Source organism: Camelus ferus, chromosome 27 (genome assembly GCF_009834535.1).
Source record: "Camelus ferus isolate YT-003-E chromosome 27, BCGSAC_Cfer_1.0, whole genome shotgun sequence".
Taxonomy (NCBI): Eukaryota; Metazoa; Chordata; class Mammalia; order Artiodactyla; family Camelidae; genus Camelus; species Camelus ferus.
In genome coordinates, this window is record NC_045722.1 from 4,952,259 (window position 1) to 4,968,787 (window position 16,529).

Sequence of the window (16,529 nt, forward strand, 5' to 3'; positions counted from 1 at the left end):
TTGAAATGACACAACATGTATGCATGTTCCACTTGCAGTCAGCAATGAACTCTGGGAGAACACCAAAGAGATAAAGAGAATAAGAGACTTCATGCCTCCAGCTGAGGACTTAAGACGAGAAGCATAAACGTTTGTTTTAAAAACACTGGATTTGGATTTCTGGATGAAACCTGTCTCCATAGAAAAGACTGGACATTACGTATTATTAACTCAAAATCAATAACCAGGAGCTTCTAGGAAATGGACTAATTATACCTATTGTTTAAAAAGATCAACCTTACAAAAAAGCTGGCCGTACTGGACTTTTACACCTGTGCTAGCAGTCTTTCATAAGACTTCACTTCCAGCTGTACCAGGAGCAAGCTCATCAGCAGGAACATAAGCACACGGTAACTGGGGTCTATTTCATATAAACCTGGGGGACATTAACAGGCATTAGTCTCTCAAGTTATGACCACAGCTGACTGTATCCATGTAATGATTTCTGCCAGTTAAGGGAAGGCCTAATAACTTCAACTTTCACAGAAAAACACTGTCTGCCTGACAATTTTTGTGAAGATGCCAAGATTTAGTTGAGTGAAGCATTATTCCTCGACTTTGAGGAGGCCTGTGAGAGGGGTGCAGAGGCAAGCATCCTTCTAAATTCAAGGCAAAAGCATGAGTATTTGCAAAGGGGTCCATGTTTTACCCCAAGAAAGCACTGAGCAACAAACTTCTTTCATAGTAGACTCTAGAATGTTCCTTTTACAAGTTTTCACTTGAAAGAAAGTAGTCCACTAGCAACAGGCTGATCCCTTCGAGTGTTCAGAAGTGGAAGTGACTATCACATGCTATTTGCTATAAAATAATCATTGTTGTAAAGAGCAACATACTGACAAACTGTCAGGGTGCCACAGGAACAAACCACAAAACCAACCACAGATCTAACTCAGGGAACCTCAGATAGCTAGGTGGACAGAGTATTATAAAAGATGTTATATGAAACCCTTCCTGTAAAAAGAACTTCACATGTTAAATGAGGAAAGTCCACAGAATTACCAACACCTACAGAAGAGGAAAGTGAGCTCATGCCTGGCAGAGGTAAGAGTTGGGAGGGCAGGGCAGGGAGCGGGGGTCAGGACGAACGCTCGGGGCAGAACATCAGGTCTGAGGCAGGCTTACACTGAGCAAAGCACAGGAGTCTGCCTCAGGGCTGGAGCACTGCTGCTCTGTCAACAGTAGAGATGGAACATGACACTAACCTCTCCTTCCCCTCCTCAGAACTGTGTGTTCAAAAACATCATTACAGGAGAAAACTGACTTTCCTCTGGCCTGGTCCCCTCTCAGGCGGACTTTCTCCCTCAGCAGCCCTCGCCTCCGCTGCGCTCTCACCTGTCTGACGATGCTCTGGATGAGCTTGTCCATGGTGAAGGCAATGTAGGCATGAATGGTGAACATCTCTCTCAGCGAATCTTCGTACTGTGACGAGTCTATGTTGCCATCCAGCAAGCTCCGCACCATGTCCAGGAAAGCCGGGTAATAATCTTCTACATCAACGTCCACTGTGGGAGAGATGGGACAGGTGAGGCCTTACCCTGCTAAGAAAAGATCAGGAGAGAGGGCAGGGCAAATCCCACAGCCGGCCCAAAGAGCACTTGAAAGAACCAACCCTAGGTATTCAAAACCTACCCACTTGGTCTGCTACAGAGAGATGAAACCCAACAGGTGGCTACAACCACCAGCACCATCTGTCAAAGGAGAGTGACTCGGCAACTTTAACAGCGGCTTCTACTGCTGCCTGACCATGCCGGAAAGACGGAAAGACACTCATCTACAGTACGGCCAGGCTCTGTGTGACAAGAGAGTGAACTATCCCAAGGAAGAAGTTTCTTCAAAAAGTTGCTGGCTCCCTGCTGAGAGAAGACCTTTCTCTCGCAGCCCGTGGAGCACCCCTCACGTGGGTGCTCGTACAGCTATTTCAACGAAGCATAAAGTGCTGAAGAGAAAAAGCAAACAGAGCCCTACAATAGCACTCTGGGGAGCAGGAAGACAGGAGAGCAAATTAAATCCTTTATGAATAATGAAGTGATCTACATTTGTCAAAGTCCTTTTGTTTAAAAATGGATTCCCAACATTGTACTTCACCAACTACATTAAATGATCTGTACTGCTGTGCATGAATCACTTCAACCACCAGCTGGAATCTTACCAGTTGTTACAGAAACATTTGGCAACTAACAGAGTGCACAAGGGAAGGTGAAAGGACTCCGCCTTTAGCTTACTAAAATAAGACCTATTTACATAAAGCTCAAAAACAGGCAAATCCGATTTCCAGTGCTGGCAATCAAGACAGCAGCAGGAGGGGGCTACTGGGAGCCTGGTTATGTTCTGTTTATTGATGCGGATGCTGGTTACACAGGTGTGTTTGCTTTGTAAAAATTCAGTGAAGCTATACAATTCGGATTTGTACACTTTTCTGTATATGTGCTGCACCTTAATGAAAAAGTTCACTAAAATGAGAACAGAAGTTACAAAAAGAACTCTGTCTTCGACATTTAGTTACCTGTTTGTAAAGTCTGTACAGGGGGAAAAGGGCTAAGAGCAAAAGCTAGTAGTCCGTTTCCGTTTATCTGAAGTGTGATGAACTCATTAAAGACAGGCAAAACAGGACAATAACTGTTTCAAAGAAGCAACTGGCTAGAGTCTCATTACAGAAAATCACCTCGTTCAGACCCACAGCCTAGGCATGGGCTGGGCTACTGCTGCGGAAAATGCTGTCACGGCAGAACAAAGCTGTGAGTGCAAACCACAGACCTGTGCACACAAGTCATGATGGGCGTGGGGCTCGGCATCACCACTCAAGGACAAACTCTGTAAGCCTCAAAGCAGGTTAAGCCAGTGGTCAAGCCAGGATTAGGTCATTTCTGTCTTATTTCTACCCAAGCAGATAGAATCACCACACTGAGGTCTAAAAGTTGTCCCTCTGAAGCCAGGATTAATCAGATAAAGGCTTTCAGAATTAATTCCCAGGTTCATTAGCTCTTCAACAGACAGAAGGCCAGGGTTACACATGGGCTTCTTCCATCAATAACAGTTTAAAAAAAAAAAAAGCTAATTTACTCCAAAGATTGGCTACATCCTAAAGAGCACAGAAGAAAGGCTTCACAAGCAAAGCTTCTGGCTCACAGCTCAAGTACCTAACAACTTACGACCTCAAGAGTCATCCAGAAGTAAGTGGCACAAAATTACCTAGAGCGCTTGGTGACTTCCTTAACCCTCATTTATTTTCCTTTCCCTGCGTTTTCTATCTTCATTCCTGTTTGGTCCATTCTGCTGTCTCAAACCATCTCTTGAATCCCCCTCTCCTTATTCACATCTGTCTCAGGCATTAACAACTACGAACTTACATTCTACCGTGGAGTGGAACCAACTGGGATGCTTTAGTCACTCTGTCCTTTAAAACACTTTGCAATAACCCAGAGACCTGCCGTTTGGGAAACTGATGGTAACTGAAACCCTCTTCCTTGGTGTCCACAGTACCAGCTACTAAGTGTCTATGATCCAAGCAACCACAGGGGATTTCGCATGCTTTTCCCAATTCTCCCAACAACCCCACAAGGCAACAAGTAGCACCTCCATTTTACAAGTAAACAGGTTCAGAGAGTATAAGTGAGGCCACACAATCAGTAAACTGCAGTGCTAAGATCTGAACCAAGTTAATAAGCTCTAAGGCCTGCCTGTGCTCTATGTATAAAAGAAAGCAGTCCCAAGTCTAATTAGGCCTTGAGGTCCCCAACCCCTCACATCTTCTGTAAACCAACAGTCTAAACTCACTCGGCTCTTTGAGACGCAGCTGGATGGCAGGGCTGTCACTCTTGTCTCGCTTTATGCCCAGCACTTCCCGTTCCCACTCTCTCTCTCGGTTTTCTTCTTCAATTTGTCGTTCAGCTTGGGAACAAATCCGCAACAGCCTCAAGCAGAGAATCTGGTGCAGTCGCATAAAGATATACCAGTTATTATTAACATAGAAGAGGTTGTACACTTCATCCATGCCTCTTAACTTCTGAGCTGCTGTGTTGCTGAACAGTAGCTTGGACTTAGGGGGACTACCCCCGACACCATTGTGCTTCTTAGCCGCCCCTGTGGCTTCGTCTACATCCATCTCTTCTTCTTCTTCTTCCTCCACATCCGAGAGATCGCCTCTCTGAGCAAAGAGCAGATCTGGAATGAAATGATGCATGATTTGCTTGATTTTATATTTGTCCTCCTTCTGAATGCCTGTCTGCCTCTTCACATGGTGGATAATCAGAGCAGCAGCATCTTCCAGAATCTGTTTGTCTTCATAGGCAAGTGAGAGGTGTGGGCCAACAGGTACACCAGCATTTTCTTCCGTAGCCTGCTCCTGCCTCTAACGGGAGAGAGGGAGACAAAGTATTATGTGACATATCTACAGAAACTACAAACAGACCTACGAGACTACATTAGCTGTACATCCTTTATTAACCATAGTGGCCATTATTTTCCAATCCCAAACTTACAGAAACAAAAAGGTAATGTGCGAGATGTGGTTTGGTACCAAAATATTGGTACCTTCTAGACAATGAAGACTTATAAGGGACAATGGGACAGAATTGGAACCATCTTTTAAAATTCTCGATTAGTATTTATGAAGGATACGATATGAGGTCTAGGATTTACTTTAAAATACTTCTGGGGTGGGAGTCAGGAAGGTGACAGATGTAACAGAACGGGCAAACGAGGGATGATTATTTAAGTTTATGTAGGAGCTCACTTTACCAGCCTCTCCCCTTTAGTGTATGTTCGACATTTTCATAATAAACAGTATTTTAAATTTCAAGAGCACATCATTTCTAGGAATTCTCAATCACACTGTATTTGTTTCTATCCATCCCCTAAGACTGTGAGCTCAAAGAAAGCAGGATTAGCTTCTTATACATCTCTGTATACTAGCTCCCAGCACTACATACAATTGTGGTAAGGATGGTGAATACACAAGGGTTAGAAAGAGTTGGGGGATCAATAATAAGTATTTTAAGCTGTGGGAAGTTGAGACAGGCTACACAAAGGAGAACATAAGTTAAGAAATAAAAGATACCATTTGAGGGAAATAGATGGGGAGAGAAGTAGGAGAGGGAGGCAGTGGGTGTGAACTGAAACCAGGATGACAGACGGGGAAACCAGTAAAACAGCTTAGTGAGGCTTAGATTCAAAAAGGTAGAATCAGGAATAGAAGCCTCTGACAGCTGTGAAGCAAGAACCAGCAAGTCTTGAGGGTCTTACTTTCCTGTAACACAGGTAATTTGCAGGAGTCAAAGCTCTGCTGAACACACAGACCGGACACTTCTCACAGACGCAGAAACCTCCAGCTCACCTCATCATAGATGCTCTCAATCTCGTTGAGTAAACTCTTAGACCTCAGGACCTTGGTGTCGTTTTGTTTAAAGTTGATGCCCTGGTGGTCCAGAGATTTCAAGTAGTATTTCTCATTTTGCTCTCTCCACACCTTGTTAAAGCCTCTCTGAGCTTCTCGCCATTCTTCTTCTTTCATCTTCAACCTGGTGGGTGAGGGGTGGAAACAGTAAGACAAGGGAATCCAGATGTGGGAATTTTAAGCTAGGCAGTCACACTGGAATCCTGGACTGGAGTCCTGGCTCTGCCATATAGGACTCTGCTTCCTATCAGTGAAATAGGGCACTGCTCTCGTTCGGGTTTAGAAGTGAGAAACATGGCAGGATTCACTTTATTTCAAAGGTCAAAAGATACAGCAGATTTGTCAAAACTGTTGGCAACTCTGGGATAATTTTATTCTTGAACTCTGTTATATGAGAAAATCACTCATTCAGGACTTACTTTAGGGAAGTAATTTGTCCCAAAGCCAGAAATCTTGCTGAGAATAGTTATTTCTCAAACAGCATTCCACAGAATACCCTAGAAAAAGGGATTTGTTTCCGTGGCCAGCTAAATAAAACAAAGTGAAATAAACTTCTTTGCTACAGAACTTCTGAGAACGCTTACTATGCTAATGTAAACGCAAAAGCCCACGAGCAGAGAACTTGCACAACACTGTTCCCCTGGACACGGTTCAGAAGTTCTGAGAACAACTGATCCCAATACTCCAGAAAAGGAGAGGAGAGGAAAGTCAAAACCAGCACTAGAACTGAAGAATATCCAGACGAGCCTCCGTCTGAAGGTCAACAGTTAAATGCTACTGGCAAGGAGAGGACTAGCTTGTGCCAGCACTTGAGGGGAAGACCATGGCAGAACAATCAAATCTGGGCATTTGTGATTGTGCAGCAGATGAGAACCCCTCCCACCAGATACAGAGGGAGGCCCCAGTGCTTAGCTGGGGTTCACGGCTTAGTCCAGAGAGCCACTGACTCAGCCTGAGTGCCTGGGGCTCAGCCCTGGCCTCCTCCTGGACGCCTGGCCTTAGTGGGGTACAACAGCCCCTCTACACCTCAGGCTGAAGGTTTGTTAGGAGAAAGAAATAAAACATTCTTAGTAAAAATGGCAAGCAAAGTCTTTTAAAATAACATATATCAATTTTATAAAGACAAAGAGTAATCTTTTTACTTATTAAAAAACAAAGACGTTAGTTAGTATTGAGTGGCAGGAACGTGGCTGGCTGTTCTCTTCTTTGTTCTTTTCTCTATTTTAAACTATCCCCTCAAACACACAGAGCATTCTGCTATGGACTTTAAAGGTCTTGTCTATTCCCGGTTACACAGAACCCCATTAGGAAGCTTTACTATCCTGTGCTCTACCTGATTTTCAACAACCAGGGTTGGGGAGAAATGGAAGTCTCGTGGGATTACCCGGTCAACAAGGAGAATCTTATCTAATGGGACACTGAATCTGTTAAGTACAAAGGACAAATTCACTCAGGTACCTCTTAAGGACAATTGGGACGGCAATGGAGGGGTTCTTCCTCAGACCATCAATTATGTCAGCTGCTTTATCAGCATATATCCTCTGGAGTGCTTTTCGATGGATGACTTCTGATGTGCCCCCGAGGGTGTTGTCCAAGCGAAATTTGGCTTGTTCTTCAGCAGACAAGCGGGAAAGCTTCTTCTGTATTGCTTCCAGAACCCGGATCGTTGCCAGATTGGTCTCTAAAACTACATCAAGCTAACAAAAAAGACAAAGTGTGCTCAGGACCCAAACCAGAATAGAAAAGCATTCAGGAGTATAAGGTGGAAGTCAAACACCCTGAATTCGAATCCTGGCTCCGCTATACTACAGCCATATAATACTCTGTTCTGTATCAGTAAAATAGGAATACCACCACCTACTCTCAAAAGGTGGTTTTCTGGATTTAACAATCCAGTCCACATAAAGGATTTAGCACAATGCCAGGCCAACAACAAACATCAAATAAAAGATGGCTAAGTGATAGTTAATACTTCTACATGGCCAGTGTGCTTTACACAGGGCTACTGACCCCCATACCAGAGGGACCTAACAGGACACATTGGACACTTTTTCCTGAACTTCTGTGAATGGCTAAGATTTGTTACAAATGATAACCACCAAAACAATGAAATCCCAAAAAGACCATTTAAGATGATAAATCAGACTCATGAGTAAGGTTTTTCAGGGTTAACTTGAAATGTTTATATATTTAATGGTCTTGTTCCACATCTAGTAGTAATAAAAGCAGTGACTATCATTCCTTAAGGGCTTCAGTGCTGTATCTGTGGGTAATCATTCAAATTTTTACTAAACTCCGGGCACTTTATTTCTGACAAGGGCCTAGCCTGACCTGGTTAAGGATATGACTAGCAATCTTTGAGTTAACTCTTTTTCTGAGGCTTAACACAAAATTCTCTAAATGAGAAACAGAAAATGAAGTAAATGAGCGGTCTCAAGGGTCTGTGTCCAAATGTCTGAGGAAGTGTTTCCCACATTCTCTAGCTTCAGGACTACGGCAGTCACTGTATCAAGTATTCGAATCCCTCTTTCCCGCAGTTATGGACAAATGATGGGCTGAACTTCCTGGCTCCCTTGTGATTAGATAGGGTCATGTAATGAGTTCTGGGAAATGAGCTGTGAACAGGTGGGCTGAAGTACTGTTTATTACTTCTAGGCTAGAGCATTTAAAGGTATAAGATCCCTCTGAGCTCTTTTTCCCTCTAATCACTGGCAATGTTCAAGAAGGTGGCATTCTGTCAGCCTGGGTCCCCAAGCAATCCTGATGAGCAGAATTTCCTGCTAAACATCAGTGCACATGCAGTATGATCAAGAAGTAACTCTGTTTTTCAAGCCACTGAGACTTGGGGGCTGTCTGTATTGCAGGAATATTAATCTATCCAATGTATAAAGGAAAGCTCCTTCAAACTAGTCCATCCCACCCAATCCTAAGTGTGCAACACACACACTTCTCATCTTCACTCCTGTAACTGCAAATGAGAGATGAGGCTGGTGCTTCTCATTTGCAGGCATGCCAGTCGAGAACAGGAATATCCTGCCAAAAACAGATGCCAGTCTCTGCTTTCTAACTCATCATCTAACCTTACAAAACACAGGTAAAAAAGAAATGCCTTCTTTAGCTTGATAAAACTTTCCATAGAAGTTAACATCAGTCATGATTGAGTTTTCTGCAAATGGTTGAAGCTCCTCATTAACACTGGGGCAGAGATGGCCAACCACCTGCCAGTGGCCAGGCAACACGTGGCTCTTCATTCAAAACATGCCAGAAACAGCTGAGACAAGCTGGAAGGGGATAAGTGGCAGAGAGCTAAGTCTGTATGAATTTAAAAAGGAGCAAGATATCTCCCCATCCATATGAAAGAGTAGGGCCAGTCAGTTTTATGTAATAAATACATCAAGCAGGATGCACGTAATTTTATTTCTTTAGACACATTTAATATTCCCTTTTTGTTGGTACCAGTGAACTAGACATTTAAAGACACTGGGAGTTCTATTTTCAGTACTCCCACTCCAGGTACAGGGGTTCTCCACCAGCTCATTTCTTCACTCCAGCTCTTCCCTTCCCAACTACTTTACAATAAAGTCCTTAATTCAACCTTCTCTCAAAAGGAGCCAAATCAATATCAGAAATATGAGAGAATTTCAGTTCTCACAGGAGAGCTGGTTTACTAACCATGTCCAGACACCTGCTAAGAATACACACTTTAAGATAAATGATTTAAAACACCTGTAAGAAAGCCCACTAGGCCTTAAGATACTGATTTTATATACCATGTAAAACACAATAACCTTTAAAATATCATTAAAAATTCGAGGATTATTCAGCCATCAATGGGTAATTTCAGTTAAAAGGGTTACAGTGGCCTAGATGAGTCATATTTATCATAAAAATATTACTAATATATTTGACAAAGTCATAAAACATGGTAAATACAATAAGCACTTACCACAGAAGAATGTGAGTCTTGGGCTCTTTAGTCTTAAAAGCCAACCCTCCCAGATAGGTATTTAAGGTAACTTCCCATTCTGCATCTCCCATCTCCCCAAACTTCAAATGATAAAGGAGCTTGTACCTCAAAGCGTTCATCCTCACAACGATAGATGTGTTCTTCATATTGAGTTTTCTTGGAACTAACAAAGGTAGAGTCCTCAGACCAAGAAGGGAACGAAACCCAGGTATCATTTAAAACCTTTTGGTAAAAAAAGAGATATTGAAACAAAAGTGTAACAAAGTTTTCTGCTGATTAAGTGTTTTCAATTGTAAGACAAAACTTTAGAGGAGGGAAGAATCAGTTAACATGACCTTTAGAAAGTTTACAAAAAATATTAAGAAAAAGTTCCTCAATATAGGTGTAAAAATATTTTCTTTTGGTAACAGACAGAAAAGGGCTCTGATTTCCTCATACATAGAAATTCTCGATCCCTGGGTACCACCCGTTTCTGGAGGAAGCTGAGGGTTCAGGGCTGATCCTTTCTCAGGAAGGTCTTACCTCTTTACAGAGAGGAGTCCGTCCCTGTACACTTGGGCTGCTGGTAACTCTTTGGTAGGGCTCGATAGCTGGAGCCCAACCGTTTACAGGAGGCGTAATCTATCTCCATGGCAATGCCTTCTGTGGCTCGTTCCTTTGGAAAGGTTTCCAGATGAACAGACTCCTTATAGCCCAGAAAGTTTTTAAACCAATTAAACAATTCAGGGAATTTCCTGAAGAATCAAACCAAAAGCTGGTGAGCAATTAGAAGCCCGATGCAGTTATTCTGAGGTATGACTACCTCTATTTGGTGCTGGGTCAGAACTCTGCTAACATTAGACAAACTCCAATGACGATTATGATTTCCTGCCTAAGAAGCTCTCCTTTGAATATATGGCTTCTTTTCTCGTAGAGTGCTCTAAGGTCAGTTAAGGTGGTGACAGAAGAATTGCACTGAAACTAGGCAGTAACCAGCCACTCTTCTAATCAAGAATATTGCTTCAAGTTCAGATAATTCTTAGGTTGTCAAAGTCAAGATTCTAGAACCCTAGAAGAGACTGGTCTCTATAAACATCCAACAGTGGTCAGGAGACCAGGAGATCACTAGTTCTGGCCAGTGCTCTCTCTACCTATTTTTTCATCTCTAATAGAGTTGAACAAGACTTCCCAGAGGACTCCTCTGACATGGACATTTTATACGTCAACTGACTTGCCATGATCAAATTCACTTTGCCTATCATATACTCCCACAAACTTTTATTTCACCTCTGTATCATGCATCAGGGTTAAGCCCCTGACTCCACTTACCCCAGGAAAGGAGAGACTAACTGCACAAGCTCAGCCCGAGAGATCACCTCCTGGTTAAAGATAACAAGACAGCGCAGGAAGTTTTCATAGGCCTCTGCACTCCGCAAAGCCTTTCGGACCTTATGGAGACAACCGAGAGAAAACCGGTTCAGTAGGGAATCAAGAGATCCTGGACTACTTTTAAAAGATTGGGGAAATTTGAACTGTTATTTGATGATATTGAACAGTCAATGTTAGTTTTTTTAGATGTGATAACGATTATGTTTGAAAAAAGGTGTCATTTTAAAAAGAAACTTAGTAAAATACTTATATAGATGAAGTAATGTAATACCTGGGATTTGTCTCCAAATAATCTGGGGGGTGGGGGGAGTACACATGAAACAAGTACACCGGCTAGAATCTGAGAACTGCTGGAGCTGGATGATGGGTGCATGAGGAGTCATTTTACTATTCTCTTTAATTAAACATATGTTTAAATTTTTCCATAATAAACATTTTGAAAATGAGACCCTGGAGTAAATAAGACATTTACCTTCTCACATGCTTGATTCTCTGACCATGACCACTCCAGAGTCACCCAAGCTTTTGTTGCCTCTCCTAACAGATGTTTACAGCAAGAATCTTTGTCAACATTGTTCTCAACTCTGGTAATTTTGAATAATGATCTTTTTAAATAAAATACTTTTGCCCTCTGACCTGATCGTTTTCCTTCCTCCATTTATAATATCGAGCATTTTAATATCCAAAAAGCCTAAAAATGTTCAACAGCATAGAAAAAGTAAAAATAGCTTGGCTAGATGAGCAATCTGGAGTTTCAACTTCAAAAGTATATATTTAGCATTGTAGGGATTATAGACCTTCACTCACCAAACCAAGTGGTTTATCAAAATCCCTTCTCCAGGTTCCCATATACTTTTTGTAACTATCAGTCAGTAGACACTATATGGAATATATACTTTCAAAGCAAAGGACGAAACAGCATTGCACTTTTTGTGCTATATACCATATTTACTTTTAATTTTTATTAGCCTTTCAAACATATACAAAAGTATAAAGAATAGTCTAATGAATCCCATGTACTCACCCAGTCTCAATGTAAATTTGTTTCATCTATACCCATTTCCCCCACCACTGAATTTTAAAGCAAATTCCAGACATTTCATCTATACACACTTCAATATGTATCTCTAAGAAATAAGCACTTCAAGAACAACAACAACAAATACCACCATTCTTTAAAAAATTAATTTATTCAGCCCCCTTTCCCCCATCTTTTCCTTGCCATTTGTTGTGGTCTGGACTTCTACATTTGCCTCAAAAGCGCCAAGTGCCCAGGCAGCCCTCACACATGGTGCAAGTCAGAGCCAGGGACGCTTTAACTGTTTTGCAGGACAGATTACATAGGCACAGTAGATCAGAGAGAAATCAGGAGGCACCAATCACGGAGATGCTAAATCATTTACCCTTTCTGCAAAAACCCAGAGATGAGAGACAGGTAAGTCACACCAGATCAATCCAGGCTGGTTCCTGCCAGCGAGCAATCTGACATTTGCCAGGTACTGTGATGAAAGCAGTCTGCTAATCAAGTTGACTCTAAAGAGGAAGTCAGACTCACACAACACTGTTTACACCAGTAATCGCAACTCTGGCTGCTCATTACAATCACCTGGGGAGCTATGAAAACACACTATTAAATCAGAATCCCACGAACCCTATACATGATACCACAAATAACTGTCACAAGCAATTAGGTTACAAGTCATCTTAAGTCCTCAACTTAAGTCTTAAGTCAGATGCACTGACATACCCCATGACACAGACCTGGATATTTGTAACAGGGGGCTCCGAATATCTTTTGAGAGTAATATGAGTTTTTAAAAAGCTTTCTTCCACCATGGCAAATGCTGTGTTTTGTTGTAAACTACTTCACAAAATCAAAGCAGACAATGCTATCATTTCTCTAGCTGTGCTAGTGGCCCTCATAGACTGAAAGGACTTATAATTTGGAAATTATGTCAAAGTAGAAAGTCCAAATCAGCTTGATGCCTCTAAAACAAAATCTTCTTGGGTACAGGGTGATTTTCTTTGGGCATTAATAGCAGATATTAAATCCAATTCACTCAGTACTCACCTTATCAAAAAATAACGATTCTGTTCCTACACCATGCTTGCTGGCATCTGCCATAGAAGAATCCTTTAGGCTGAGTAATTTGGGTTTCTTCTGCAAAAAAGGAAAAATACAAACATATAAGATTCAAAGAGTGGGTTTCTCTGAGTTTTATTTTCATCTCTGTTCAATGGTTCCTTCACTGACCACCACTGATTAATAATTTGTAACAAATGAGAGAATTCAAGTCACTAACTTGCTGTACATCCTGCAAGATTTCCACCTAAGAAAGTCTATTTCATACTGCTTGTCAGTTTTTTCCCAAAGGTTTACAGAGAATTCTACTCCCCAAATATGCTCTCTGTGAGTGGTCACGGCGTTACTGTGATGTTAGAATTAATATCCTTACTCTTCCCATGGACCAAAAGTAACTTTATTTGGAACCTAATGCCACTGCCTTGTCCTCCTAGCTGAGGGGGTTGAAGAGGCTGTAAGAAGAGCTGGAGTACATAGAAAGCAATCTTTAACCTTTAACTTTAAAAATTCATGAAAAAAGCAGTTTATCTTCCTAACAGAAGGAGTAACTACCTTGTCAGCAGTATCCACTCAGACCAGCTTAAGATTGCTCTTTCAAAGAGAACGAATGTGCCACGATATAACTATCAGGAAAAAAATTTACTTTAAAAAGGCCACCTCTCAACCATCTGTGAAGAAATGCACAAGCTCTCGGAGAAGCAGCACATTTACCTTTGCCGCCCTGGAGGACACTCTCCTAGGAGCCACAGCCTCTGCTCGCACTGCCTCGGGAGAAGGGAGACAGGGGATTCTAATCTCCCAATCAGTGTCCCCACCTGCAGGTGATCAGTGTGGGAGGAGGCCAAGATGGGGGGTGTATCTGCTGACCGGATCCTTGCTGCTCATAGAACTAACACTTCTTACTAAAGTGAAGACACAGAAACTATTACTATGTTCAGCTTGCTTCCAAAAGGAGAAACCATTATAAACACTGAAAAATAGCTCTTCAATAGTTCTTCAGAAGGGTCAGTAACGCTAACAGGTCAGATTTTGTGGTTATTTGCTTGCTTACCAGTCACTTCTTACTATTAGAATTCCACAGGCTCTTGTTATTCATTAATTAAATTCTGCAGACATCTATCTCTTCGATGCTACAGACACAGCTCTAGGATTCACTGAAGCAATAATCAGTACATGCACCCAGCCCGCTCCCCAGCACAGCTGCACCACCTCAAAGAGGAGAGGAGCAGGCTCACCTTTCTGCAGGCAGACCAGCGGTATTTGCTCTAACAAGAAGCATCACGTGATGGGTCACTAACAAGAGTTTAAGACCTCCCCCTGCTACAGCCCAAAGGTCCTTCCTTGGAGATTAAGATGATATAGATAAGATCTGGCAACCCAACAAAGAACTTTGGGCAGAATAGGCCTCTAGACCAAAGAGATCCCACAAAGCACAGGCACTTTACTCACAAGAGAACCTCAGAGACCACTGACTTATTTCAGAAACAATTATCAAGCTTAATAATCATCCTTCTTGGCATAAAGCAGGTTTAAGGCATCAAATCAAGAAAGGAAAAATTAAGTCTCAGAAACCCTTGGCAGGAAACAAACAAACAAAAATAGATGACAGCTAACAGCAAAGAAGAAAGTATAAAGAAAACCAGTAAGAGCTCAAAAGAGCAGAGTAATCCAAGCAATTGGTGGTATTTAACATTCTTTCCCAAAGCCTTTTAAGCTTTGCATTTAGTTTCTGTGACACACACAGTCAGCCCTTGAGTACTTGTCCGCTAGAATTGCTCCTGAAAGTCAAAATGAGCAGCTGCCCATTCTCACCTTCACCGGAGGGGTGGCTCCCGTCCCAGAGTGCCTGCGGACCTGGCAGCCGTTCTGGCTGGGCCTCTGCGGCTTGTTGTTCAGTTGAGGCTTCTTCACAGTGCCTCCATGGTCATTTCGCACAGAATCGACCTTCTCAGCAGTTGTTTTGCTTAAAAGCTAATTAAGACACATGAAAGAGATTAATGCTCTTATCAAAACAAATAAGTATCATTTACAGCAAGTCTTCTTCTGGTTCCAGCTTCCTAACTTATCCAAGTTAACCACTCTCAATAGTGTAGTTCTTCTAGATAAAACTTACCACAGAGCTGTTGGCATCTGGTAGGAACTGTCCAAACTCAGACAACAGATCTTCCTGATTTTTAAAAAGACGAGCCACCTGGGCATACACCTCTTGCTCAGTCAATGCTGGAGTGTAGTTTCCTCCAGCTTCCTTGGCATTTCGCTGCTCTTTCTGACAGGAAATTGCAAATAGGAAGAGACCATATTAGAGAGGGCCGCTGTTGTGAATGACTCACTTCTGCACACTTTCTGAGATGTCTGATAGGAGCTTTGTATGTTATCTACTTGGGCTGCACTTAAGAGGAAAATGTACATTCTTAGCACCTGTTTAGACTTCAAGCTTTTAAGTTGAGAAAAGAGTGGAAGATGATGGTTGACAATTCCTTTTAAAACCAGGGTAGTGTATGTGAATGTTCAGGGTACCACTACCAACTGACAAAACACAAAACATTAAAGAAATTTCTCCTTCTTCTGTAGATTACCTCTACTACACAAATCATTCTTTAAACTTTTCAGATAAATAAGCACTCATTCCACAGAGAGTGACTAAAAAATTCTGACTAGCTGCTATAAGGAAATTAAACTCAAGCAAATAAAACTGGCTTTTACAAACACACATCACAAATTTCTTCTAACTGCTTAATTTCCCGTAAGAATTAGTGGACACAGAATGGTTATTCGAGTTCTTCTCAGACTAGATGTGCCCAGGGTGACCTGGTTAAGACAGGCTGAAAGGGCAACTGTCTTACCTGATATGTGTGCAAGATCTCCAGGAACGCTTTGTAGATGTCTGGTTGGCCCTGAAACCTGTTCTTGATCTTATTAACATAGTTGATGGCATGATTAAATTCCACAGGCTGATTGTTCTGCAAGGGCGGGGCTGTTCCCAACGAGATTGTCACTGGTGTATGAGGCTGGACAGGTGGAGAACGTGGGGATGCGTATGGTGGGAGTGGGGGGGTCTGCTGACTGGCTGGAGGATGTGCTTGTAGTTGGGAAGGCTAGAAAGAAAAAAGTCTTTATTCTCCTCAGGAACACAGATGGTTTAACATAGGAAAGAAAAGTTCAAGCTAAAGAGAAACAAGGTGTCTGTTCAACTAATACATCCTTTATTCACTCTGGCCAGGCTACTGCAGCCCAACTCAGATCACACTGGGTAGGGGCAGGAAGTATAGAGGTTTTCACACATTCTAATACAAAAATTTCAGTCTCAAAATTTCTAAATACAACCTTAGAAGTGGGCTACATTTCCAATTGCAGGGAAGAATTTTTCATATGCAATTTTTAAGCTCACTAGCTCAACAGGTGCAAACAGAATAGGAAAAAATTCATTCTACACAGACCTTTAATGTCCAAAAAGACAAATCAATTGTTGCACTAACTCCACATAAAAAAAGCTTTCTAAACCAGCTCTGCCCAACAGAACTCTCTGAGATGATGGAAACGTTCTTTATTTGCACTACCCTGTACGATAGCCACTAGCCACATGAAGCTGTGGAACACTTGAAATGTAGCTAGTGCTACTGAAAAACTGAATTTATTTTAATCAAGTTAAATTTAAATATAACCATACGTGGCTAGTGGCT

The 16,529-nt window shown here is 42.0% G+C and overlaps 1 protein-coding gene across 1 annotated transcript in view; it reads right to left on the minus strand.

Annotated features, from left to right (window-relative positions):
* Positions 1-16,529, minus strand: part of SIN3A (SIN3 transcription regulator family member A) — a 54,352-nt gene that overhangs the window by 13,424 nt on the left and 24,399 nt on the right. The window contains 12 exon segments of the mRNA XM_032469041.1: positions 1,372-1,541; positions 3,814-4,387; positions 5,372-5,555; positions 6,890-7,128; positions 9,504-9,620; positions 9,921-9,944; positions 9,946-10,132; positions 10,707-10,825; positions 12,838-12,927; positions 14,662-14,820; positions 14,963-15,115; positions 15,693-15,944. Of these exon segments, the coding sequence (XP_032324932.1) occupies positions 1,372-1,541; positions 3,814-4,387; positions 5,372-5,555; positions 6,890-7,128; positions 9,504-9,620; positions 9,921-9,944; positions 9,946-10,132; positions 10,707-10,825; positions 12,838-12,927; positions 14,662-14,820; positions 14,963-15,115; positions 15,693-15,944 (2,268 nt within the window).